Raw genomic sequence first — 26,345 nt, 5'->3', positions numbered from 1 at the left:
ATTGCAATTATGCACCTTGAAACTGATAAGCAAATTGTTGAGAGAATTCTCTCTAAATGTCATAATACTGTATTATAATTCGTCCTTTTAAGACCAATTTCATAAGCGCAGCTCGTGATAAAATTATCAAAGAGTCATTGAAATATGACACAAAAGGAGTCAGATGCATCAAAACCTTCATAGAATATCACCAAGTATACATGGCTACGAATGATTACTTAAAATGAAGTGAACACGGACTCCTATTCATAAATTGTGCAAAAATCATCGTAGTTTGTATGAACTGACCAATTGCTGGACTTTTGAAGAGCTTGAGGTCCCACAATTCAGAATCGGAAGAAGTTCAATAATCAATGACGCAAGAGAACAATATGATGACATAAAGAAATTGCTTTGCAACTTGGCACCTAGAATGCAAAGCTCCTATTTCAACATTCGCATTGTTTTACATTACATCTATGATAATCTAATCTCTCAAGTGTTGTTTCTTAATATCAGGTAAATGAGGCAGACAAGTAAAAGATGTACTGCTAATCAACATGATTAATTTTTTTTTTTTTTTTCCAGACAACAATGAGGAGAAACACCCAACTGAAAACAAAAGCATTCAATATCTATAACATCCCTACTAGAAGAAGACATCTAATGGCATCTCTTAAAAGAGGAATAAGAAGAAATGTAGCATTTGGATAGAGTTAACAATCCCAACGAGCAATACTAGCATACCAAGTCATATTTTCTGAGGAGACCAGAGGAATAGTTGGATCAGAAGGGCTTCTCGTACTCCTGTGGTGGTGGCTGCTCCCAGGCTGGCAAAAAGCCTACAGTATGAACATTAAGGGATCAGAAGCAAAGCAGAAAACTTCTTTGGCAAAATAAAAATCATATTTACTACTCATATAACAATGGCAAGTAACATAAATTTAGTAAAAGCAATATATAACAAAGTTTAAATGGCTGGCATTCCCTATAGTAAGACTCCATAACCTGATGGTCTATCATAAATGAAATATAAACTTGCAGAAAATAATATAAAGGTACAGGAGTCTATCCAAGTTGTACAAATTTGCAAATTATTCTATGGACCTGCTTCATCTGAAAAATTGAAATGCACAAAGCTGAAACGGGTGTCCCCAACCTGTCTGTCCTAACACCCCCAGCCATGCTAACCAGCTAAATTTTACATAAAATAACTTCCAGGTCTACCACTTACATAGCACATGTTGTAATTTAAGATCCTTTCCACTTTAACTCTTTCAAAGTCAATCCTCAAGGAAGTCACTTAGAAGTTCTTACAGGCAATCAATTTGTTATGACAAATGTTAATAACCTTCAGCTTTCATCATAAATCAGTGGAAAATCAAAATCCGAAAGTGCTTCATGACTATTAAACCCACAAGAAGAATCTTCAAATACTTCATTTGAAGTTTTAAAAGGCTTATCTTGTCTTTTCTTTTTGTTCTTAGGACATGTCTGTCAAAATGTTGAACAAACAAAGCTTCACTTTAGTAAAATTGTCTTCATAAAGAGGGTGCATTTCAATTTCATTTATCACATTGCGATAGTTGGAATTGTTTGACTACTTCCTCTATGGCTCCTTCTACATTGGCTTGCAATCGTCAAATCTTATTAATAACACCTCTGAGTCTCTGACCATGCTTTCTCAGTAGAAGTCATGAAGACCGATTGAGGTCTTGCCATGAAGAAAATTGCAAGAATTGAACCTTGCTTCGATGCCAATTTGATGCAGGCCGAGACATGCCAAAGGTGGTTAAACTCAAAGGATTCAGCCAAAAGAAACAGAATAGTCCTGGGTTGCCACCAACCAGGAGTAGCGGATGCCACTCAGTGTTACTAATAGTGGGTGCAACTCAACGAGCAAGCCACACAACTAATTTTTAGGAGAAATTGTTTTAACTCCAAGAGCCAGAGAGCTTGCAAATTTTTTTCAGATTCAAAAACTCTCTTTATCTTCATACTTCTTATTGATATTTATAGGGGTTTGCAAAGCATGTCCTATAATAAATGTCAACTTCCAAAACAAAATTCAACTTTCTATGTAGTCTAAATACATTCCCAAGACACACCTTACTAAGCAACATCAATACTAGACAAATTCCTATACACTCCTTAAGTCACAAAATAATAAAAAATCATTTGATTAATGACTAATTATCACTAATACCAGAAGATTTAATGAGATCACTCACATCTGGATCAACAAAATACCCAAAAAGCTATTTTGGCTGGCCTTGTATCAAAAATTTCTCAAAAAGAGACAAAATCTGGCTCAACAAAATGACTCAAGATTTTTTGAGCTGCTATAGTGCTCAACAAATTTGCTAAGTAGTGTAACCCAACAAATCCTTAACTGTATTAATAAAAAAATGCAATCTAGTTTACTCTCTTCATTAGGAATAGGGAAAGTAGATAAATAATATTTTAAGTGGAAAAGTGAAAGTGGGAACTAAGTGCTTTGAAAAAGTGGATAGTTAAAATAGAAAAATGCTATCATTTAGCTAAACATTTGTTGAGTCGGATGTGAGTTCTCTTAATATCAATTACTAGAGATCAGAATCTTCAATTTATTCAAAGAACTTGGTTGCCATTTCTCACCACCCATGCATCTGCATTAATGAAAGACAACATATTTCCTTGAAACCTTTAGCATCCATTTGGATCTCAGAAAGAACAAGGGACGGGAATGAAAAACAATTAAAATGCCTATGGCAGACTTTCAAACATCTTTCCCTTTTGTCTCCAAGATCCAACTGTAGCCCCTGCAGATAGGTATCACTTTTTAACAGAAAAAATTTCTGCCAAAAGAGCACGCAACTATGTTCCACTACACCTCAATATTCATTTAATGCATAAAATGCTTTAGTACAATTATTAATATGACATCCTAACATCACCTCAGGTAGATCAACAATAGAAACTCTAGATTTATAAGAAAACAAACCATGAAATTAAATATCTGGCATACTTAATGGTATTTCTCCCAGGGACATATATATGGAATCATCATCGGCAAGAGACCCCTGAAACAACCAATGAAAGAACATAAGTTGTCAATCAATGTGGTTAAGTCAGACCGTATGACTATGCATTAGAATATAAACCATATAACCACAAACCCACCAAGCGGGGACAGTTATAATAAGATCATAAGTGCAGAAATATGCGGGCAAACGATCAAGCTGCCAGACAAAGATGTTTTACATCTGTAACCTATCATCAGCAGTTAGTGGTGGAGTGTACCTCTCCATTAGGAAGGCTCATCTCGTTATGCATTGAACTAATGCCCCCTGGTACTGAAGAACAATTCGGAAAATCACTTCCGAGCAACTCTGAGAACATAAGGCCATAACCATCCTGAACGTCAGAAATATCATTGGTATTCTGCACATTGTTAGAAAAGCCCTCAAGGCCTGTATACACGGTCTCCGTCCTGCACATTTTCAAAGACCACCAAATCAATAAGAGAAAAGTAGTAGAGAAAAATAAAGAATTTATGAGAACTATCAGCTCCGGTAAGCACCCTGCTTAAGAACAATACGGAAAGGCAAACTAAAAACTATGCTAGGGGCAAGTCTGCAATACTTTTTATTTAAATTGATCAATGTAATTAACATCCTCATGAAAGAGCATACAGATAAAGAAACTTACTTTCTCTCTGCATTATGGAAGGCCTTATCTTCTTGGATAGAATCATTTTCTAAATCAATAACTTCAATCTCTTTGGCATCAGTGACATGTCTACCATATTCACCGGACATCTTGGAGTTACCCATTGACAAGTCAACATCAACCGGTGCTGCTTCTTTTCTGTTTCTGGAAATAGATTGATAAATATGGATCGGATCATTATCATGATTCTCATTTGTATCAGAAGCTCCCATGAGATTCAGGTCACAGATTTTAAATGAACTTGGAAAAAGCAGTTTCTGTTGTGCACACTCAACACGTTGTTCACCCCCAGCTTTAGGGAACTGAGAATCATTCCCCAAGCTTTTATGATCAACAGCCACAACCATGATGTCACCAGATGAAGCAATGTCTACCTGTGAGGTCTCTTTCCTTTCACTTGAGTTAGAAAGGTGGAGAAACTCATCAGCCTTCGTTACTTGAGAGGGAACCCATTCTCTTGATTTTTTGGTTCCCTCCCTCGTATCAGTATCTTCTAGAGCTCGTTTTTCACCTCTGTCATTAACAATGGAGCTGCAGCTTGCAAAACCAGGCAGTCCCTGACTTGATTCTTGCTCATTGTCATGCAAAGGAACTCTCTCTGGGAAAGATTGAGTTACAAAGTCACCCTGCTCAATATCATCTGCAGAATCTAATTCGACCACATTTTCAGCAGATGGCACAAACCGAGCTTTAGAAACTTCAGATTCAAGACACTTTGAAGCATGAATATTATTGGACAGTTCATCACCCAGGGAGGCATTAAGAGAGGCATCTTCCACTAATATTTCAGATCCTCTTTGAGGCTGCATATCAGAAGCTTTTACCTCCTCGGTCTTTGGAACTGGGTCAGCCTTTGAGCCCCTATGTGCCAATGAAGAGCGAGTTCTGGTGGGCACCTTGGCAAATTTGCAGAATGTTAGTAAATCGGTGCTATTCTTGCCAGAGGGATTGCCCTCCAAAACACTATCCTGAATGGTTAAGTCTTGTTTGGCACTCTGTTTGTCAGTTTCCTCACTAGTATTGCCATCCTTCACCTCTCCAATTCCTGCATTTGTGTTCTTTAAATCATCAGAAATCCTGGTCAATTCCCCATTAGTCTCATTGTGGAGATCTTTCCCAGCACTAGAAGAACTTGCTTTCGAAACCATATCATCATCTTGGAACTGATACTTGTCTAATTCAGATTCTGAGTCACCTGCGTCCTCACTTTTTGATGCCATTTCACTTGGACTGGACATCTGCATCCCATCAGTGACATCTTTACCAAATTGCTGCTCCTCCTCGTGGTAGTGTCCAAAAGCAGCACCATCAACCTCAACGTCAGCGGAAGACCTCGGTCTATCAGACCACGAGCCACTCCTCCTGTAGTCTCGGCCATAATCCGAGCTATAACTTCGAAATGGTGCTCCTCTTCTCCTTCCTTTGGAATTAAAATCATCAGAAAACCTTCTCCTACCCGACCCTGAGCCAGCATCAGAAGCAGCATTCCCCAAACGGGCAAGGGCAGATGGTCGACCCTCTGGTGGAAGGTGCAAATGATCTCCTTCTTGTGGCCTAAACTCCTGGAACTCACCCAATTGCTTCTTCAAACTACCATTCTGCCACTTAACAGAAAGTGCACTTGGAGGCAGCAACCCCTGAGAAACCAAATATTCGGCTGCAAGTCGACCAGCTTCTATAAAAATGTCCCCTTTGCGCGGTGGTGGTGGGGGCTGTGGTGGTTGAAATGATTTGGGGTGGCCCTGGCCACGCCCAAAACCACGACTCAAGTTCCTAAATTCAGAGCTGCCGTAAAACCCATGGCCTCTGATCGCCGAACCCTCAGGGGAGATCCGAGAGGCAGCTACACCCATTCCCACGGAATTAGACCTATACCCATTTCCAGGACTACGATGCCGGGCATGCATTTTTTTTGTCTTGTTTTTTTGCAAGAAACTATATCAAGTTATTTAACAAGCAATTGGAAGACCAGAAAACAAGGACTCTAACCGTCCTCTGATGATCAATTTCAGTACGCCTCTAACTGCGATCAGATACAAAAGAAATTGTGCAGTGAGCAGATGATTTTCATCTTCCCCCCACATAAAATAGAAGCTGGAAAAATCCTAAATTGGTGCTCAGAAACAAGCCTTTGTCTTTCTCTTTCTCTGACAAATCAGATCCCGCAACTTTGGGGAAATTAAACCATAATTGGAGAAAAAACCTCCTAACCAGAGAAGGACAAACCCCACCTCTCAAAACAAGAATGTTGAGCTCAAGTGCTGCCACCAGCTACCTGCCACCTTACTAAAAAAAACCTGAACCCAACCAACAGTTACCTAATTAAGGAACCTTAAAAACCAAAATTGAAACCATATATTACCAAGAACATAAAATCAAACTCTATTCAGAAGTTGAGATCATTCTGACCTTTAGTTTTCCATTTTGGTGTCTATCTCCGGAGGAACATGAATGTTTCAATTCAGGGTTTCAGATCCAATACTAGGCCGGCTGATTAGATTAGCAGCACACAAGAAATTCCTTCGTCCACACACCACGCAAGAAAAACCTTGTACCGAAATTCAATTACCATTCCTCCCCATGTTTTGGCCAATTCATCGCAATTAGAATCTTTTTCTGTTGTGTGTTTTTACAAGGTTTGTCGCCGGATGGAAAAAACCCAGTTAAACCGGGAATGACATCAAATTATATTTAACGAGTACTGGGAACCGCACGCGCCCAAAAAAGATCAACGAGTCGAGTCATTTTGATCGCATCCCTCCCCCTTTTATTACTTGAATAAAGGATATATATCATTCTAGGTTATCATTTTTGACAATATTCCTTTATTTTATCTGAATTTAATATAAATAAAATTTGTGGTCCATGAGTATAATCCGTTTGTATTCATGTTTCTACTCACTTGAACTCGGACCTAAACCACTTGTGTGGATTCGATGCGAACTTAATACAAAATTAGTATGTTATGATTTAAAGGTTTTGTCCGTTTAATTAAATATCTCTAGTTATAATTGACTTGTATGATTTTATAATTATGTCCTAACACAACCTAAACTCAATATTAGGTTTATTTCATTTTTACTTGCACCCCACATTCAAATTAAGCGCTATTATGTGTATTCAACAAAATTAGACCAACAATTTTTTTTTTTTTTTCTATAACTTTTATATAACTTATTGACATGTGCTAAAACAAATTTAGTAATTGACTTGCTCTAATCATATGTTTACAAAAGGTTATAAAATAATTATAGATGTAACATTATTTATATGTATTTTGGCTAATTTCTGAGCATGAGGCTGCGTTTATTGCCACTAATAAAATTTGGTTAAAGGAGGTAATTGAGTCACCTTTTTTTAATTTTTGTTTATATATATATATATATATATTGTTTTATTATGAGTGATGCGCGTTGTCATATAATTTGATAATCTAACACTAAAATTTTGGTTAGAAGTTGACGATAATAATTTATTTGTTTATTTTTGCATATTATAATTAACTCCCAAAATATTTTTATACAACATAAAACTTATGCAAATCCACGGGACTTGATTTTGCAATTTTTTTCTATTTACTATTATATTGCTCCCTCCTTTTGTATGAAAGGTTGAGAGCATTAATATAAAACTACTATTTTACCAAATCAATGAAGATTTGCACACTACAATCTAAATGCAGATTGTGTATAGAAATATGGTAGGGGATCAACTGAATTTGATTTAAGACCTAATTTTTATTTACTTGACACAAAATCACATAAGAGTTGTGCCATTTTCAAAATTGAAATATAAAAAAATAAAAAAAGACAAAAATTAAAATATATATTGTCCAGTTAAAAAAGATTGAATGCAGTCTAACCCCTTTAGAATTAAGTTCTTATTTTTTTGATAAGTAAAAAAAAAAAGTTCTTATCAAAAAATTAAGTTCTTAATTTCACATTTTAAAAAGAAAAAGAAAAATTAGAACATGATATAAAAATAAAATTTAAAAAAATACTTGTATTTTAAATTGTTTGTCACAGTATTTAATTATGTTTATTGTTGAGAATAGAAAGCAAATTGACAAAAAGAACTTAAATGTTTGGGCAGAAAAGGAAAAATGAAAAAAACAGAGGGGGGCGGGGGAAAGAAAACGACCTAGGAACCCATTCCAATGGAAGGCAAAAACAGAGCATGTGCCACGCGGTGGGAAAAAGGTCAAGGAAACGATGGACTAATGCCTACTCTTTGCGTTCAATTTGAAATTTAGACAAACGCATCTCAGCGAAGAAGAATTAACTGAAAAAAGGACGGTGAAATTACTGGAAGGTAATGTGAGTTAAAGAAGATGTCAGGAGGAGGAGGAGGAGAATACAGCGACCAGAATCGTCTGCTGAATTCTGCCAATTCAAACAACTATGACGAAGAAAACGAGTTGGAAGCTCAGGACGGACGTAATTCCAGCCTCAACAGGAGCGCTAGCTCTTCCAGAGGAGGCGGAGGCGGAGGCGGTGGCTTCCGGGATCTACTCAAGCATTTGGATCGAGGCTTCTCCGGACGCCGCCACAGTTTCAAGCGCCCCGAAATTAGAGATAACAGTAGGAACACAATTGTGGATAATCATCATCAGCTTAATCATCTAAATGCTTCCGATGCCAACGACGTCCTCGGCGACAGTGCCCCTCCCGAATGGGCTTTGCTTCTCCTTGGCTGCCTCCTTGGCCTCGCCACCGGTCTCTTTGTTGCCGCTTTTAACAAAGGGGTTTGTTCTTTTCTTCTTTTGGATCTGGTCCTCCCTGTTCATCTCCTTTCTTTTATGTTATCATCTATCTCATGTCCAAAGCCTATCCACTTGTTTGAGTTTGAATGCCACGGATTTTACATTGTTTGCTATTAACGCGTTTATATTGCACTGAGTTGTGGAAGCACAATTAGGATCAAGAGGATCGAATTTTAACTCTTTTTTTTTTTTTTTTTTGATAAGTAATCGAATTTTATTGAGAAGCGAAAGGGCGCAACCCAATCCATGTTGATTCCGCTTGTATCCAATGTTGAACCTTCTATCACTCTGTTTTCCTTGGATACAAAATCATTTTCAGTTGGTATTGATACTTTACAGATTTTGAAGTTGATTTGTTCGCACATCTATCATGTTTGTGTGTTTGAATTGTTTTGCTCATTTATTTAAAATGTAAGTGCTTGATCACCATCCCATTATTACATTCTGGTGCATTTACCGTTCTCAGTAAGCTTTGTTTAGCATTCACTGATAGCTTAGTGCTGATTCAGGTGCATGTAATACATGAATGGGCCTGGGCAGGTACTCCAAATGAGGGTGCTGCTTGGCTTCGTTTGCAGAGACTGGCTGACACTTGGCATCGAATTCTTTTGATACCAGTCACGGGAGGAGTTATTGTTGGCATGATGCATGGTTTACTTGAAATATTGCACCAAATTAGGCAATCCAGCTCTTCTCAAAGACAGGGTTTTGATTTGGTTGCCGGTGTCTTTCCCACTATAAAGGCTATCCAAGCTGCTATAAGTTTAGGTACTGGTTGTTCTTTGGGTCCTGAAGGCCCTAGTGTCGATATTGGAAAATCATGTGCCAATGGATTCTCATTAATGATGGAAAACAACAGAGAAAGGAAGATAGCTCTTGTTGCAGCTGGGGCAGCCGCTGGAATTGCTTCAGGTATTTAGAGTTTCTTCTTGTGGATTGTGTTCATTTGAGAAGTTAATCTTTGTTGGTTTTCAGTTATTTTCTTGTCAATAAAAACTTTGTTTAAAGCCATTTATCAGTTTATTTTGATCAGTAAGACATTCATGAGTGGATTACTATGCAATTCTGGATGTTATCCTATTGCTTTGCATATTTTTTGTTATTAGCAGGGACTTAAAAAAAATTTTACTAGATAAATTCTATTAGATATAAAGTTTTTCAATAGTTTGCTCTAAAGAAGACAAATGACATCTCCTCCCCCTTAAACACAGTATCGAGGATGAGGTCATAAATTCTATCCCTTGGGTTACAATCAGCGTAATTGGGGGTACGGGCATGTTTTGTGCAATTATTGTTATTTTATTTTTTTTGAGTTGATACCAACAAAGCTTTCTGCTTATGACTCCATGTTTTCATTTTACAACTGGTTAATACTCTTTCAAATTTTTCTTTCTCCCAGGTTTCAATGCAGCAGTTGCTGGTTGTTTCTTTGCAATTGAAACTGTGTTAAGGCCTCTTCGTGCAGAGAACTCTCCTCCTTTTACAACTGCAATGATAATATTGGCCTCTGTTATCTCATCAACTGTATCAAATGTTTTGCTTGAGACAAAGTCAGCTTTTACAGTGCCTCAATACGATTTGAAATCTGCTGCTGGTAGATTATCTTACACTCATTTTTCTTTTCATTCTGCTCTTTAGATTAGGGATATGTGTCTAATACATGATTACATGAGTGTGAGGTATCTAATTGTCTTATACGGTATATGCGCATGTATATATATTTATATCTCCTCAATACTTTTCTTAGTGTAATTACAGCTACAGATATTTTTGTGAAAAAGAAAAGAAAAAGTATTTGTTTTGTGAAGCAATTCGTATATGCGTTTAAACGTGGTAAGTTAAAGTAATTGTTGGCAAGTTTTGGCTCTGTTTACTGTATGTAGGGCCCAATAAAGTTGCCTTCCTCATGATATGCAATATCCCTTGGTACTTTCAATAGACCTAAACTCGAGTTTTTACTTGAACACATAATTGAAATTTTTTAAATTTTATTATAATTGGGTTGCAGATTTTTTCTGTTCCTTTTTGTATTCCTTGAACTGTTTAAAGGGAAAATTAGTTTTTCTAGGAGAGGTGTCTCAGAAATAGATTGCATTCCTTATAATGTGATCACAGCCCAAAATTTTCCAAACCTTTTGGAACCTGCTGCATTAATGTGCGGCTCGTTGTTGAATTGCTGTTAGCTACCTATTAAGTTTCATGCATCAGCTGTTGTTGATGAGTATGCAGTTAGAAAAGGTGAGCAGTTTGATTTTTCGTCTTTCATTAGGATGAATGTGCAGTTACCTTCTTTGAAGAAAATGTAGGGCGATCCAGCTTTTCTTGTATATTCCATGTTTATGGTCCTTGGGCTAGTCCTCTTTGAGTACCTTTACGCCACATTGCTTCTTGCATTGTAACTTTGTTAGTTGTGGTTGATATGGATATCTTCACATAAACTTGGGTGTGGTTCGCATAAAGTTGCCTAAAGAAGTCATTTAGGCATAGTTGATACCTTATATAGTGTCCTTGAAATTTTGTTTTATGTTAAAAATCATTTTGGTCAACTTTGTTTGCTTATTTTCAATCTGCAGAATGTGTATATTCCTCTACAGCAGGGCTTCTAGCTTTACATTGGTTTACATTGGAGCCACATGCTATCTTTGCATATTTACATGAGTATGTTTTAAATGTAAGTGTAGGCACACATGGATGTTATTGGAATGAGAACAAAAATATTCTGAAATTTCTTGTTAGTGTGTTATTTAACAGGATAGATACTTTAAAGCATAACTCTTCTTGAAAAATTTCTATGACATAACGGGATAGATACTTTCTTTTTCATCTGCAATGAAGATCGATAAATGCATGAAAAAGAAAGAGTGATTTGATTCAATTTGAAAGAAAGGGTAAAGAGGCAAAAAAAAAAAAAAAAAAAGGAAAAAAAAGGGCAGAAGCAGTAAAGAAGCATATGACCTTGAATTGAGTAGATTGACCTAGATAAGTTACATGTAGCTGGTCTCAATTACTCCCTCCATTCCATTTTGTTTTTCCATCTTTCCCTTTTAGGATGTCCTGTAATAGATTCTTCTTCCAAAATCCGTGCGCACAATTATATGATATACTGCATGTGTCTAATTTTTCATATTGCCTTGCAGAACTACCTTTATACCTGATATTGGGCATGCTATGCGGTGTTGTCAGTGTAGTCTTCACTCGCTTGGTTGCGTGGTTCACAAAGTTATTTGACTTGATCAAAGAAAAATTTGACCTTCCTGCTATTGTGTGCCCTGCTTTGGGTGGTTTAGGAGCTGGGATAATAGCTCTCAAGTATCCTGGAATTCTGTACTGGGGCTTCACAAATGTTGAAGAGATTCTACATACTGGGAAGACTGCTTCAGCTCCTGGAATCTGGCTGTTAACTCAATTATCAGCAGCCAAAGTTGTGGCAACTGCTCTGTGCAAGGGATCTGGCCTTGTAGGTGGGCTTTATGCACCAAGTTTGATGATTGGTGCTGCTGTTGGTGCTGTATTTGGAGGCTTAGCAGCAGAACTTATCAATTCAGCAATTCCAGGAAATGCTGCTGTTGCCGAACCACAGGCATATGCTCTGGTAAAGCTGTCCTTTGTAACAGGCTCATCTTAATTGACAATTAATAACTGTTCATATTTCTCACTCTGCCCTTTTTTTTGGGTCTGTGCTAGTTGATTGAATGCTTCCTAACATCTGTTGCAGGTTGGTATGGCTGCAACATTAGCTTCCGTTTGTTCAGTACCCTTGACATCGGTTCTACTCCTGTTTGAGCTGACAAAAGATTATAGGATATTGCTTCCTCTCATGGTAATTCTTGCATCACCTTGCTTGACGCTTACCGTATGTATAATAGATCTAAAAAGGAAGCATGGAATTAACCATATCAGGTCAAGGAAATGTATAGCTGCTTTTGCTCTCTCAAATAGACCATCTTTCTTGGAATGTGGTCATATACCTTGGCTTTAGTTAATTACAGCAGCCATATATGTTTTTCTGTTTCATCCGTCATACTTCGCTGCATTGTGAAAAAGTGATACAGCTTTTTCTCCAATGTTCTCAGACAACATATCTCCTTGCTATTCCCTCTATTTTTGGCCTGCGAAATACATTGCTTCTTCAAAGCCTTCAAAGCATAGGACAGTAAATTCTCCAAAAGTACCCCTTTGATTATTGCAGCTGCTCTAGTTTCTGAAAGAGTAGACGGATGTCATAACAGCCATATGAAGATAATATTATGCACATCTGTGGTGGCTTGAAATGGAAACTGATTTTTATGATTCCCAAGGTTTCCTTAGCATTGTCATTAACCTTGAATGTATTGCAAACCTTGGGTAAGGATATCACTGCTATAGACCAGCAAGTCCCTTGGCTTCTATAAAAGTACTTTTGTCCTTGGTGGAAGCTCTATATGGTAGTACTGCCCTTGACTCGAACACTAAATAGAATTTTGATTGGCAAATCCAGTCTTTATCCTAAGGGCTATAGAACTATCTCTGGCAAGCATTAAGTCGGCAGTTCTCGATCTTATTCTACCCTTGTATCTTTTGGTTTTTCTCCTCCCCCCATTTAGAAATGTTATATTTGCATATCTTTCACAAATTGGGATTAAGCTCTGTTGTTATATTTTGCTGTTGAGTAGATATTCATAACTTAGGTTATCATTGGACACAGTATGGATGTCTACAATTTTTAAATGCTTGATGTTTACCCCCTGTTGCTGTGAATTTGTGAGTAGGGCGCCGTTGGATTAGCAATATGGGTCCCCTCTGTGACAAACCAGGGGAAGGAGAGTGAAGCATCTGATACACAGAGTTCAGCTAGAGGGTATACTTCTATTTCACCTGCTGATGATAAAGAGGAAGTTATTTGGAGAGGAACTGATAGTGGAGATGGTTTAGAACTTTCTGTTATAGGAAATGGTGCTGGTATTGAACCAATTAATGAAGATATGCTTTTGGAAGAACTGAAGGTTGAATTATTTCTCCTTTCTTAAGTGATATTGGTATTCGCCATTTTACTTTTATATTTGATAAATGCTGTTTCTCATTGCAATTTTCTGCCTTGAGCTAATTATCTGTTATCAGTTTGCTATTTATTTTTTCACCTAACACCGTCAATTTCACCAATTGTCAGGTTTCTCAGGCCATGTCAATGAACTGCATGAAGGTTCCACTAGCGATGACCTTGAAGGAGGCAATAGATTGTATGCATGATAACCAGCAGAAATGTGTGCTGGTGGTTGATGAGGAAGACTTTTTAGAGGGAATATTATCATATGGTGACATCAGACGATGTCTTTCCAAGAATAGTGATACCACCAAAAGTGATTCAAGGCTTCCGGATGTATGTATTAATGAAACTCTTTGTTTTTCATAACCTTTGATTGTGCCAGATTGTTGTATTAATTTATTTAATAGCTCATATTCATTCATAATTCTCTCTCTTGGGTACATGCATGCATGTGTACTCGCAGACATATTCGGACTCCTTTTCTATCCACTCCATTCAAGCGGTTGCTATTGTTTTATTCTTTTCTACTTCTAAAATTCTCATCTCTGTTGTAATCTGTGATGTGTTTCTTTTTTTAATTTTTTTTTTGAACTTTTAACAATTTTTTAAATTATTAATTGTTTTACAATGTCTTAAATAATTCCCATGGCTAAAATTTCTACAGGTGAATGCAATTCTTGTTTCCTCTGTCTGTACGCGAAGTATAAGCTACCGTGGGCAGGAGCGTGGAATTTTAACCTGTTATCCAGATGCCAATTTGTCAATTGCCAAGGAGCTAATGGAAGCCAAGGGTATCAAGCAGCTGCCCGTGGTTAAGCGTGGTGGAGGATCCAAGAAAGGAAGGAAGCGAAGGATTGTTGCTCTTCTTCATTATGATGCAATCCGGAACTGTCTCAGGTTCTCTTGGTTTCTTAGTTTATGGTTCTATGATGTTTCCTTCACTTCACTCTTTTTGATTCTATAATCAACTTTGTAGTGAAATAAATAAAATAAGTTAATATGATTTCTATCTAAATCAGATGAGCTGCCTCTAACATTTCCATTTCCGCAATTCAGATTCAGACTCTGAATCTGTACTTTCCTAAGAATCTGAAGAGATCCCTCTCAATTTTGAATTGAGACTCACCCCCCTAGTTTTAAATTATGATAAACTAACAGCCTCTAGTTTGTCTCATTCTTAGGGGATTTTGGTTTTTGTTTCTCTGAAAAATAAATTGTATGAAGCGTCTGGTGCTTTTCTATTTCTTATGGTAACCATCGTTTATCAGGAACAGTGAAAGTAGGTGATTGAGTGTATTAAACTCGTACAATTAACCATATTTATCTATAAAAAAATCCCTCCTTTTTCCCCTGTTTTGGCCAAACAACAGTATCCGCAAGCTCAATTGACCGTTGGCATAGCCCACTTTTCAAACTGATATTTCTTGGCTTAGTCCGTAGTATTGGATCAGTTCAATCATTTAATCTCGACGGATAACAGCATATTTAATAGACTATTAATTTCATTTCGTAAGTTGCTACAAGTGATATTCCTTCTATGATGCTAACTAGTAACTATGATTGATAAATTCTGTTGTGCCACCTGTAACATTTTGGCAAGTCCCAGACAGGTCTTGTGATTTTGTCTTTTGGCCACATAGACTTCATAGATTTGGTACTGCTGACCTGATAGACCATTGATGCTTGAGACTGAAAGCAACCAAATTGTCTATGAAGTATTCCAAATATAAACTTTTGTGGGTTCTTGCGCTGGGAAAAAAATGAAATAAGTTGCTTGTCATAGTTACTGCTGTCCTTTGCTTTTGTCGGAAGGAATATGAATATAAACTAAGGTAGCGAAACCCCACCCCCCCCCCCCCCCCCCCCAAAAAAAAAGAAGAAAAACTGCCTCTCTCTTTTTTGCTAGGGAAGATAAAGTGTGAATATATCTTTTATAAGTAAGAAGAAATTTTGTTGAAGGCAGAGGTTTTGATGTAAAATTAGGGAGAGCAATGAAGTATGAATGGTCTTTTGTTGGTACTACATTATGATGCTATTTAGGTCTCTGTTAGGGCTGACTCAAGATTCTAATGTTTTTTGTTCTTATTGTGGGCTAAAAGTTTCTAGTCATTTTGCTCCTTGCGTATTTATGATTTTTTGCATCTGAGTTAATTAAATTATGTTCTTTCACTTAAGGATAATATTTCTGTCTGTGCAGAGAAGAGATAAATCGCAGGAATTTGTATCAGCATGGAAAAGAAGACAATCTGGAGGTGATAGTTACAAATGGGCATTGATGTGGTTATGAAACTGATTGGCAAGAGTTGCTTCAACCCTCAATTGTGAAAGAGAAGTTGAAATTGAGACCATATGCATCGTATTTGTTTTTCAGGTATTGGGCCTCCCAACTCCCAAGTCAGTTGATAACCAAATACATGGTCTACAGCCCCTCCTTTTGACGGTGGAAATCAATATCATTATGAGTTTTTTGATGTGCCCAAGATTCCTTGGTGTAATATAGCAATTTGCTCTTTGTACATGCAACTTTCGGTTGCAATTCATATCAGAAGTAAAATTTGATTGGAAAGAATAGGAAGCACAGTTTTACTTGATACAAAACTGAGTATTGAACCAAATGATAAAGGAGGCATCTGTCCAGCTGCAGTGTCGCCTATATATGATTGGACTAGAGGATCGTCCAGTGCCGAAATTCATTACAAGGCCCATTTAATTAATTTGGAATTCAGGATGTATGACGTTCTTCCCATATTAAAAATGTATGTCATAGTTGTTGTTCTATGAAACTTAAGATTTCAGACGACTTTAAATTCTAAAGTGTCTATAATCACAAGGCGTTTCCTCTACACCATTCTAAAATTTTTAATAGCTAGTGAGAGACGGCCATTCTCAGCGCCTGCTTTAGTACTAGTAAAAACATTTGTAATAAGCCCACTGTGGACAGTTTGTACAAGTTTGTTAGCACTTCCTCAACTCTAATTAGGAGTGACAATTTGTGTTTGTGTAAGATTTGATTGTGTCAAGGTATAGATATAATACTATATAGGTCAACTATAATTTAATTTGTTTAATTATACAGGTCAAACTTCTTAATTTTAAATTTTTAATTCATTAATTTTGTATTAAATTTGTGTCAAGTTCCCAAGTCGTGTTAAAAATTATTAGCCCTAAATATTCTGTTAGATTCAAGTTATGTCAAGACATCGATACAAGATTATAAGCCTATCATATTTCGACACATTTAATCTAACATATCATATATCTCAACTTTAACCTTAACCTATTAATTTTGTGCGACAAAAACTGTCGCCCCCTATCTACATGTGTGCCTGCACGTGTCTATCTAATATAAGCAGCATATGCAAATAAGGTAGCCCGTTGGGACAAGTAAAAGAAGGCCGCATTAGATTTGATCTTCATCCCTGTTCATGTTCATTTTCATATGAACATGCTAATGCTTGCTTCCCTATCATGCACTAAATTCCTGGAAGCATATCAGTTTACATGTTGGTTGCACTTACCTTGCTTACGGTTCCAGAAAAGGACAATACAGTAAGAAAAGAAATATATCTCTTAGCAAGGTTTGGATGACAATGTCACCTATAAAAATCAAAGAATGGAACGGTATATGGATCACCAAGTAAAATCCCCATACATGTATATATATATATATAGAGAGAGAGAGAGAGAGAGAGGTAAATATTTCTACTTTTCCCAAAGAAAAATAGAAAAAAAAAAAAAAGGGGGGAAATTTACATCTGAGGTCCAAGCGGCAGCCTACTCATATATTGCTGGTATACTGATGTACCATTGGATAGGTTCAGACCAGGTTCAGACATAGGCTCCACCTTGGGTTCTCCTTTTGGCAACATGAAACCCGTTTCATTCACCTGCCGTTGCTGTGCCAAGTATGGATGAACGGGCATAACAGGAAGCTTGGCTTGGCCATGACCCAACCCAGCCATTGCTAGATTGGCCAGGCCTTGCTGATTCATTCCAAAGGAGAAGCCATGGGAAGGCGCCATCTGCTGCCTTCCAGGAAAGCTGAATGAACCTAGTGAAGCAGGCCTTTCAAACCTTCCCATGCTGGCGTGAACTTGTGATGGCTCAGGCCTATGAACATGGGTTTGAACGGCAGAGGCAGATGCCTGGGCAGTTACTGTGCTGGAGGTTCCAGAATTGACATGACTGCTGTTGCGAGCCGCAGGAACATCATGGTTGTGCTTTCCCTCATATGTGGTGATTACCGACTTAAGATCATGCGATGCCCTCTCCACATGCTTCCTTACTGTGCAACCTGCACTGGTGCACTTGTAGTAACTCCTGCATAAACAAGTTGTCCCCATTTTCAGTTTGGCAACAAGTTGTCCCCATTTAAGAGGACAAACGAGAAGATAAATGAGTTCACGGTGATTATTATAGAAACCTTGGATTTGGATTTCCTTTTACAACTTTCTGCCCATACTTGCGCCAACGATATCCATCATCAAGGATATCCACCTCACTGGTTGTCTGGACCACAACTCTAGGTTCACGAATAGCTCTAGTGGCTCCACTCATTTCCGTTGCATAAGCTTCAATTTTCCTGGAATACGAAACAACAAACAGACATTCTCATGGTGACCTCAATATCTAAAACAAGATATTGCACACAAAATGACACAAGTATGTTGTAACCTTCTCTTAGATTCGGATTCATCTCCTTCACCATCATAACCCAATGATACACTGCCATGTGTCCCCCGGTCGTCTTCATCTTCGTCATTGGAGAAAGTAAATGATGCATCCACCGCATCACCTGATTCGAAGTTGGTGCCATTCTGGCCCTGCATAGAGGCTGACTGGTTGCAGTACTCAGGACCCACAGACGCTGATGATGTCACCTCAAGGTTGTCATGCCTCCAATCAGAAGCCCCGGCAACATTTCCCTTTTGAGTACTTGCCCAAACTGGATCACCATCAGTACCACTCTGCAGCCCAGCTTGTTCAGGGATGTCTAGTTGCATGTCCACAAGTGGATTAGCAGACCCAATGGCTGATCGCCGATTTGGAGGAGGTTTATTATGGTTATGGGCCCCCTTGTAGATGATCTCTGTTATGTGGCCCTCATGAGATCGTTCTACTTTCTTTTTAACCAGACAATTCGGATGTGTGCACTTGTAATAACTTCGTGGATACTCGCTTCCTTTTACTTGTTTTTGTCCATATTTTCTCCAATTATACCCATCCTCGGATTGTGCACCACCACCACCTGCAGCCATGGAATCTCCACTGCCTCTTTGATCTCCCTCTTCATCTGGTGGCTCATCCAACGGTGGAGAATGTTCAGTGCTGCCACCAACAGCATCAAAGGCTCTTTGATCTGTCAAGACAGTGTTAGCCCCATTATCCTTTTCAGTAGATGATCGGGAAAAGTCTGCCTGAGGAGGGAGGCTGCTTCTATTCTGTGTTTGAACTTTGGTGGGTTCTACACTTTGAAGAGAATTCTCTGACTGAACAGAAACCTCGATGCTTGGAAAGGATTGTTGAGAAAGAGTGGCTGGAGTCATCTGTAAAAGGCAAGTATTAGTTATTAGAAAGACGAGAATTAATTGCTACTCACTCCCCAGCCATCATCCAGTGCGGAAGACTTGTAAGTACTTGAGTAATAACATGAATAATAATCAACATATTTGCATGCATACATGCATTAAGAGTTGGTGTTTGTGCTCTAAATTGAAAAAGTATATTTTGAAAATGAGAAGTCCAATAAACAGAATTCCTAGAGTTTAATTACTTTGCTTGAAGCGCCAAAAAAGAAAGAGGAGCCCGGTTCTGCAACAGGTCTGAAAGCAAACGATGTGTTATTGATATCTTCAAAGAGATCATCTTTACTTCTATCAGGGGCCCCTGAGATCAATGTCATGCTCCTACTGTCACCATTTGAGATGAATGGGAACTTTCCAGTTGTTGGAGATGGCTGCGCCTGCAGTGCAACAGATTCAGAATGCAATTCAGTTCATGGGAAAATATCAATGTAAGGATTTGGCAATTACCAACTCTCAATCTGCGGCAAAACTCATATTAACCAAAACAAAGACATTAAACAGGCATTCATAATAACAAACCCTTAGTTTTTCAAATTTCCTTTCTTTCTCGTTTAATCTGTTAGGAATATTTATGCTAATACTAATCTTGTTTCAAAAAGTAGACGAACATCATCAAATCAGCTATCTCTTAATCTTAAGGTAAATCAAAATTCGTGTTACCCAATAAGAAAGGAAAAGAAAACAATTGCATAGTAGCATAGCTTGTAAAAAAGTGTAAATATAAGCAGTTATGTTTCCAAACTCATTCTAAGCAACTGAGGATATACCTCTAGAGCCTGATACTATCTCCTCATACTCCATACACTAACAGCAAGAAATGGAACCAAACAGTGAAAAAGGATTTTTAAGATTTTGAAGCTTACCAGTGAATTGGATAGGAAAACAGGAGAATCTAGCAGCGTAGTGGGACTGAGACCAGGAGGTATTGTTAAGTAAGGAGACCGAATGTCAGAATTGGATGACATGTCGGCTGATCTAATGCCTTGTGTATTCAACCTGGGAGCATTGAATCCAGCTCTGGCTGCCATTCTTTCCACAAGACCAGCACGTGAGCTCGATTTATGCTCAGAAAATGAATCTAAGTCGGCGAATTTGTCAAGAGAAAGACTGCTTTGTGTCCCATTGTTGTTTCCTGACATGATTGGCTGTGGAGGTCCCAGAAAGAGGTCCTCGGTCGTATTACTGGAGGGAGGTTCTGAGAGTGGTCGGGACCCAATATCGTCACCTAACATTGCAGAGAAAAAGCTTCTTGTGTTTGGAGTAGGAGGCACCCAATCTCCAATTATTGCAGCATTATCATCAATCCCAGCCATAACAAAATTCGAGGGCTGGAATTCCCTGAAACACAGTTCAAACCAATTTAGCTCATTTGTTGTAAGAATAACATGAACAAAAATGAGGTCAAATGAAGAAGTGGGCTTTAAAGAAGTTCTGGTTAATTGCATAGAAAATGAAAAGGAAAAAAGAAGGAATGAAATCATTATATGGAATCTAAGAGAGCAGAAACGACCACTATCCAGGAAATTAAAATCACATGAAAGTTTTTTTTTTTTTTAAAAAAAAAAAGACTTGGAAGACTGGGGATTATAAAACAACATTCTCAGACAACAGTATAATCCGTAAAAAAACCCATCAACCACAAATCATAAGCATAATTATCAACAAAAAAAAAAAAAAAGGTGAGGGGGGAATTTTGCATCTCTGTCTTCCAGCTTTCAGTTGGCAAAAGGTAAGGGGACAAAACATAAAAATTATCCCAAAATTTGATGAATTAAAAGCCCAGTGTAGTAGATCCTAAAGCGCATCAAAGATCTAATAAGAAAGTTACAAAATTCAACAACACAGAACAAGAGAATGAAGAGGAAGGGACCTTAGAATTGAAGGGGGACAGATATTAGAGATATTGATGTCGGAAGATGAAATAAAATAAAATTAAGAAGAAAAAAAAAATCCCAAAATTCAGAGACGAGAGCACAAAAGCAAACCCCAAAGAAAGAGAGTGAATGAGTAAATGATTACCAGAGTATTATTGATTATCGAGTCAAAAGGTAAGACGATGGTAGTATGTCTCTGTGAAGGAGACCCAGCACCACCACGTCCACCACTACAGACTCGGCCACCCAACCACCTTGACCTGACCAGATGACCCTCACCCTCACCCCCCTCCTATCTCACTCCTTTCTCAATAATCTCTCTCTCTCTCTCTCTCTCTCTCTCTCTCCTCCTATTTTTCTCTCTTTCAATTCAAATGGGAGAAAACATTTTCCACCCTCCCATCATTTTCATCGCTTTCTCTCTCGTTCTGTCTGATTTTAGCCCAAATTCATAATCATGATGTTCTTTCAGAATAACTACAAAAAGAAAATAATAATAATAATACTATTATTATTAATTTTATATTATTAAAAGACGGAGAAAAAAAAATAAAGGAGAGAGAGTTGGGAGGGAAAAGGGTGCAAGTAATCCAGTGGTGGTGGACCGGAAAATGGATGGAATCTTTGAAAGAACAAAAAGAGAGAAAGAGAGAGAAAAAAGCTCAAGGATTTCTCCACCTCTGCTTGCCGCTTTGATTGATTGTTACATTCCCAATTATTATTCCTTCTTTTTGGACTGGGCTTCGGCCCTTCTCAGGCCTCACTCTTCTTAAGCTTCTCTTCTGCGCTCGGCCTAATCACGTCTCGCCAACTGCATCCTGCGCCTTACGCCCATGCTCTCTCTCTCTCTCTAGCTCTCTAGCTCTCTCGCTATCCTTAGCCTCCCCGCTGGCCGCTACCACTCATTCTAAAAACTCCACCATTTTCGATTTTTTCTTTTCAAATTTAGAGAATATGTTTAACGCAGGGGTGGGGGGGTGTGGAAACTCAAAAACAAAAAGAGAGACGCATGGGTGCCCAACACGTGTACCCTTCAAATGTGAGGATGGTTACAAGTTACAACCACCTTTTTGCTTCTATTAGCCGCCCGCCCACAACTCTTTTTTGGTGTTTTTTACCATATTTCGTTACGCTTATGCTCCTATTCTTATATAATTCTCCTCCCAATTTAACATAATTGACCCAGCTGTCTTTAATCTACGTAACAATAACCAGTTGGCCTCCACGGCTCCAGTTATATATAGTAATTAGCAATTAGCAGCTTCTCTTTTTTGGGTAACTCCATGGACATGGACATCTATTTTTAATGTTGTCTCAAGGGAAGCAACACAAACACACATTTTATATATATAGCTTCACCATTTGGGGCCACTTAAATTAATTATAAGACAGTTTTACTTACATTACATATATAGTTAGTGGATCATCGGACCTCCCAAAAATGCAAGGTTTCATAGACTCAGTACCATAGACAATTAACACTCCTGCTCCTCAGTAAAATGTTAAATAGAGAGAAAAGGACAAGATATGAACTTTTTTTCCTTTTCTTTTTTTGGGATCATTTATTGATCGACTAGTATGTATATATATATATATATATATTGCGTAATATTAATGAATACAGCTGGTTGATAATGAACTTGTAATGTTTATTATTATATCTTTAACTTCGTTTGTGTAAACAGCTAGCATCCAATTCTACTCTAATCAAATCATGCCAACTGTGGACCTTCATTCTAATCTCTTCCTTTTGTTTTAGGTCTGCTTGTCATTTTCTACAATAAAGTTATTCCTAGTATTCCATCTCATCAATACAACTTCAAAGAAAAAACGTTTTTGGAATTTAGAATAAAATGCAAAGAAATGAACCTAATTAATTAATAATAGCCTTGTGCTGTCTATCTTAATTAGTAGTCATAGTTGGGACTATCAATTTTTAACATAATTTGCAAACTAGATAGATACCAACTTAACATATCTTTAAAAGATATATACATGCAGTTAGCAGACAAGTGTAAAATTAATTAATTGGTCAAAGGTCTCCACCAACATGCACATACAGAGAGCAATAGTTTTGTTGATGTTCAACTGTTAAATTCTCCCTGATTAAGACCCCATACTTGTATTTATTAAAGTTTATGGTGAAACTTAGTACGCCTAACCCCATTCATTACATCACAAGACTCGTAAAGTAGTAGTGATTTTGGGGCTATTAACAATAACCCTTCATGTAATCATTAATCACGTTGAATTGATCACAAGGCTTGAATGCTGGGTGGATTTAGTCAAATAAATAAGAGAGGGAAATGATGAACAACAAAACTATATATGGAAATGGAAAAACATATATAGGAGGAATATATATATATATAATAGGATTCTTAATTCCCCACTCTAGATCTCCTCTCCCCCGGAAAAAATAAAATAAAATAAAATAAAATAAATAAATAATCATGGGGGAGGAGGATTGAGCCAAAAACTGGCACAAGGGAGACGGACAGATGGAAATTTTGTCTGGATAGAAGGATGACGCAATATCTTGACCACACGGCACCACACCACAAAAAAAGTAGTCTAAATTTCAATATGATATCATTTTCACAGACAGCTAACAAAACACCACCGGGGACCGGGGTCTTCCATTTATGTCACACAGACTTTAATATATAAATTAAATTAATATTGAGACATGGCCCAGTAACAACAGTTCACCCCCAACCCCGAACACCCAGTCAAAAAGATCCTTTGACCAAGTCTTTGTCTCATTCCCACTCCCTCCTCACTGCGCTGTTACCAATGTCGTATTAAAACCACGTGGATTTTTTGGTCACGTAAAACTTAACATAAACCGAAAAAAGGGACATAGCTACCTCCTGTACGTACATACATAATTGATAATACATACAAAAGAAAGAATGGATTTAAAAAGTTTTAACCCTGAAAAGACGGAGATGGAGTGTTAAATCTAAATCTTATCTTTCAGCCTTGAGTCTTCCAAGCCGACGACTTTGATCCGGGGTTGGGGAACTCTCTTTTGGACTTGGCGGTCATCCCAACCCAGGAACTGGGCCATAATGGTCCCACTCTCTCTCTTTACATGTCAAGGCCCTGGTCTTAGTGGGAGTACGACTGATTGGGCCTTTCTAGGCCGAGAATGTCACGCGCCCATGCTCAGGCTCACGAAAGTCTACAAACATCCACTTTAGTTTCTTTGGACTTATAGGCCCACGGAGACGGAGCCTCTTTACCTGTTACCATTTTGACATATTTGTTGTTGGGAGATCAAGTTCAACAAAGGGATCCTAATCCTAGGATAAATTCCTACAGATGAAAACAGCATTATCGCAGGAAGGAAATGAAGGATATGGTGCTTCTTTCCTTAATAGTGAGTGCCAAAGCCTCTCCGAGACAGATTTTTGCTCAACAGACTCAAACAGTATTCAGTAATCTAGATTCAAAAGCCAGATAGACCCTTCATTTTGGGATTTTGAGAGCACATTCTAGAACCCCTTCAAAGTAGTATGGATGTGGAATCCCTTTGATTGGTTGAGCTTTGTACACAAATTTGGTACAAATGAATGATAATGATTTATATGGATGGTTCACACAAAAATATAACAGATTTATGGCGGATTTACAACTTTTTTTATAATTTGCTAACAAGTGTCAACTCACTATGCGACGTTTCACCTTGGATTCCATTTTCCCCCCGAAAGTCAAACGCAATCATTATTTCATGTATTAGAAGATCCAAAGGGAGCATGGAGTGACAAATTTGTAATATGGGGCTATACCGACAAGAAAGTCTGTTCATATCCCAGGAAGATCTATCACACATGAAAAAATAGAAACGCACTGCATACACCTACATATATAAAATCTCTACCTAGCTCACTACAAAATCTTTATCCTACTTTAAGCACCCAATGATATAGACAAGATATAAAAATGCAACAGAAAAAGAAGGATTCGAATAACAAAAGTCACATGCTTTATCATCATTACCAAGGGCCACAAAATTGCTATTAAGTTCAAAATCATACATTAAAAGTCCCATAACAATGATGATTAACAGGTTAACCTCAAACCTCCCCAGCCCAAACACCTTTCTCTTTTCATTATTTGCCATCACAATCACAGCTACTCAAATATGAATTAGCCCAAGAAATCCAATAACCAAAAAGAACCTAGATTACAATTGCTTTGATAATGCCTCTAAAAATTGCACAATATCCCAGACTTAGGAGGGAAGAAACAAACAGACAAAACTTCAAATCCAAAATGAACAACATAATTCATGAACGTGCAAATGATGACATATTTGATAATGAAGATTTGACTAAATGACAAGAGCCTACAATTCTAGGACATAATGAAAAACCAAGCAACATTTGACTTGCAAAAAGCAGATCAGCCCAAAGTGCATTGTTAACATGCAATTATTGCAATATCTAACGGAAATGTATATTCTTCTACGGTCAGATTCTCACCAATAGCACCACAAGTGGGTTACCTTATCTATGAGAGAAGCACAAGAATCAAAAGTACAAAAAAAAAAAAAAACAATAGAATCAATGGCATGATTTTGTTTTAAAAGGGCTTCCATAGCTCTTAAGATCAAGTTCCTATGAAAGTTAAAATCAATGGCAACTGTTAATTATAGCATTGAAAATGTTGAGATAGAACTTCTAACTAAGCTGGGTCAGAAAGCTTAAAAACTTCAATGAATAATCAAACCCATTTATGCAGATTCAAACATATTCCCTAGCTGACTATAATTTTACAAAACTCTTTTCACTCTTAGATTCTCATAACCAAATAATATTTAGTAGCACAGATCCTGTACTTTATGGCCAGAGTAATCATTAAAAGATTCAATAGATAATTAATCATTAAACCAAGACGATAAGTCGTCATAAGCTAATGTTGAGCAAATTGGCAATGAGAATGGTTAAAATCTTAAGAGAAACAGAAGGGAATGGTGGTTGTACTTCCAAATCTCAAGCTCCATTGTTTGTGTTGTTAACACGGTGCGAACCCATACGGAAGATCAGGGAAATAAAAGAACTCACAATATGAAATGTTTATTAAACACGAACAAGTTCAACGCTACACCGACCCTGGGAGTTGGATTAATGCTTTGTCAGTTGGGTTGAACAAATCACAAAACATACGAAACGAGATAATCATGCTCTCTCATGTGATTTGCTTAGAAGAAGAAGAAGAAGAAGAAAGGTTTTTGGACATACACACACGCACATGGAGAGCAATTTTAAAATCTCATTCTAATCTGTAGTCAATCTTTACATGTTTAATCTTCCTCTACCACAAAATGCCAGTTGATAGGCTTAACAAAACCCCTTTTTTGTTTGGTTGGGTCAACTAAGTTGTTATAGCTAAATCCTTCTAGA

The 26,345-nt window shown here is 37.6% G+C and overlaps 3 protein-coding genes across 7 annotated transcripts; 1 reads left to right on the top strand and 2 right to left on the bottom strand.

Annotated features, from left to right (window-relative positions):
• Nucleotides 1-372: 372 nt before the first annotated feature.
• LOC132173695 (uncharacterized protein At4g26450) lies at nt 373-6,458 on the bottom strand. Of its 3 annotated transcripts, none has more exons than XM_059585268.2 (5): nt 6,100-6,458; nt 3,670-5,987; nt 3,262-3,451; nt 2,963-3,041; nt 373-821 (listed from the first exon to the last, which is right to left on the bottom strand). In XM_059585268.2, exons 2-4 carry the CDS (start codon nt 5,595-5,597, stop codon nt 2,970-2,972), a joined length of 2,190 nt encoding a protein of 729 aa, XP_059441251.2. In that variant the 5' UTR covers nt 5,598-5,987; nt 6,100-6,458; the 3' UTR covers nt 373-821; nt 2,963-2,969. The 3 variants fall into 3 exon arrangements, with proteins under 3 accessions (XP_059441251.2, XP_059441249.2, XP_059441250.2); XM_059585266.2 differs by having other exon boundaries at nt 2,987-3,041; XM_059585267.2 differs by having other exon boundaries at nt 2,987-3,041; nt 3,670-6,458.
• A 1,316-nt stretch (nt 6,459-7,774) lies between these two features.
• On the top strand, nt 7,775-16,454 carry CLC-F (chloride channel F). 2 transcript variants are annotated; one of them, XM_059586452.2, is made up of 10 exons: nt 7,775-8,434; nt 8,962-9,364; nt 9,852-10,046; nt 11,590-12,044; nt 12,168-12,272; nt 13,201-13,434; nt 13,599-13,808; nt 14,140-14,372; nt 15,673-15,727; nt 15,847-16,454. In XM_059586452.2, exons 1-10 carry the CDS (start codon nt 8,021-8,023, stop codon nt 15,973-15,975), a joined length of 2,433 nt encoding a protein of 810 aa, XP_059442435.2. In that variant the 5' UTR covers nt 7,775-8,020; the 3' UTR covers nt 15,976-16,454. The 2 variants fall into 2 exon arrangements, with proteins under 2 accessions (XP_059442435.2, XP_088371058.1); XM_088514932.1 differs by having other exon boundaries at nt 7,776-8,434; nt 15,673-15,939.
• Nucleotides 16,455-17,033: 579 nt separating this feature from the next.
• On the bottom strand, nt 17,034-21,884 carry LOC132174897 (putative WRKY transcription factor 2). 2 transcript variants are annotated; one of them, XM_059586636.2, is made up of 6 exons: nt 21,613-21,884; nt 19,924-20,398; nt 19,249-19,437; nt 18,150-19,021; nt 17,899-18,057; nt 17,034-17,795 (listed from the first exon to the last, which is right to left on the bottom strand). In XM_059586636.2, the coding sequence occupies exons 2-6, from the start codon at nt 20,371-20,373 to the stop codon at nt 17,225-17,227; spliced, it is 2,241 nt and encodes a 746-aa protein (XP_059442619.1). In that variant the 5' UTR covers nt 20,374-20,398; nt 21,613-21,884; the 3' UTR covers nt 17,034-17,224. The 2 variants fall into 2 exon arrangements, with proteins under 2 accessions (XP_059442619.1, XP_059442618.1); XM_059586635.2 differs by lacking the exon at nt 21,613-21,884 and adding an exon at nt 21,080-21,605.
• Between the last annotated feature and the right edge of the window lie 4,461 nt (nt 21,885-26,345).

Source organism: Corylus avellana, chromosome 3 (assembly GCF_965113065.1).
Source record: "Corylus avellana chromosome 3, dhCorAvel1.hap1.2, whole genome shotgun sequence".
Classification (NCBI taxonomy): domain Eukaryota; kingdom Viridiplantae; phylum Streptophyta; class Magnoliopsida; order Fagales; family Betulaceae; genus Corylus; species Corylus avellana.
Note: the sequence above shows the minus strand (reverse complement) of the source record. Positions and strands in the feature narration are given on the sequence as shown.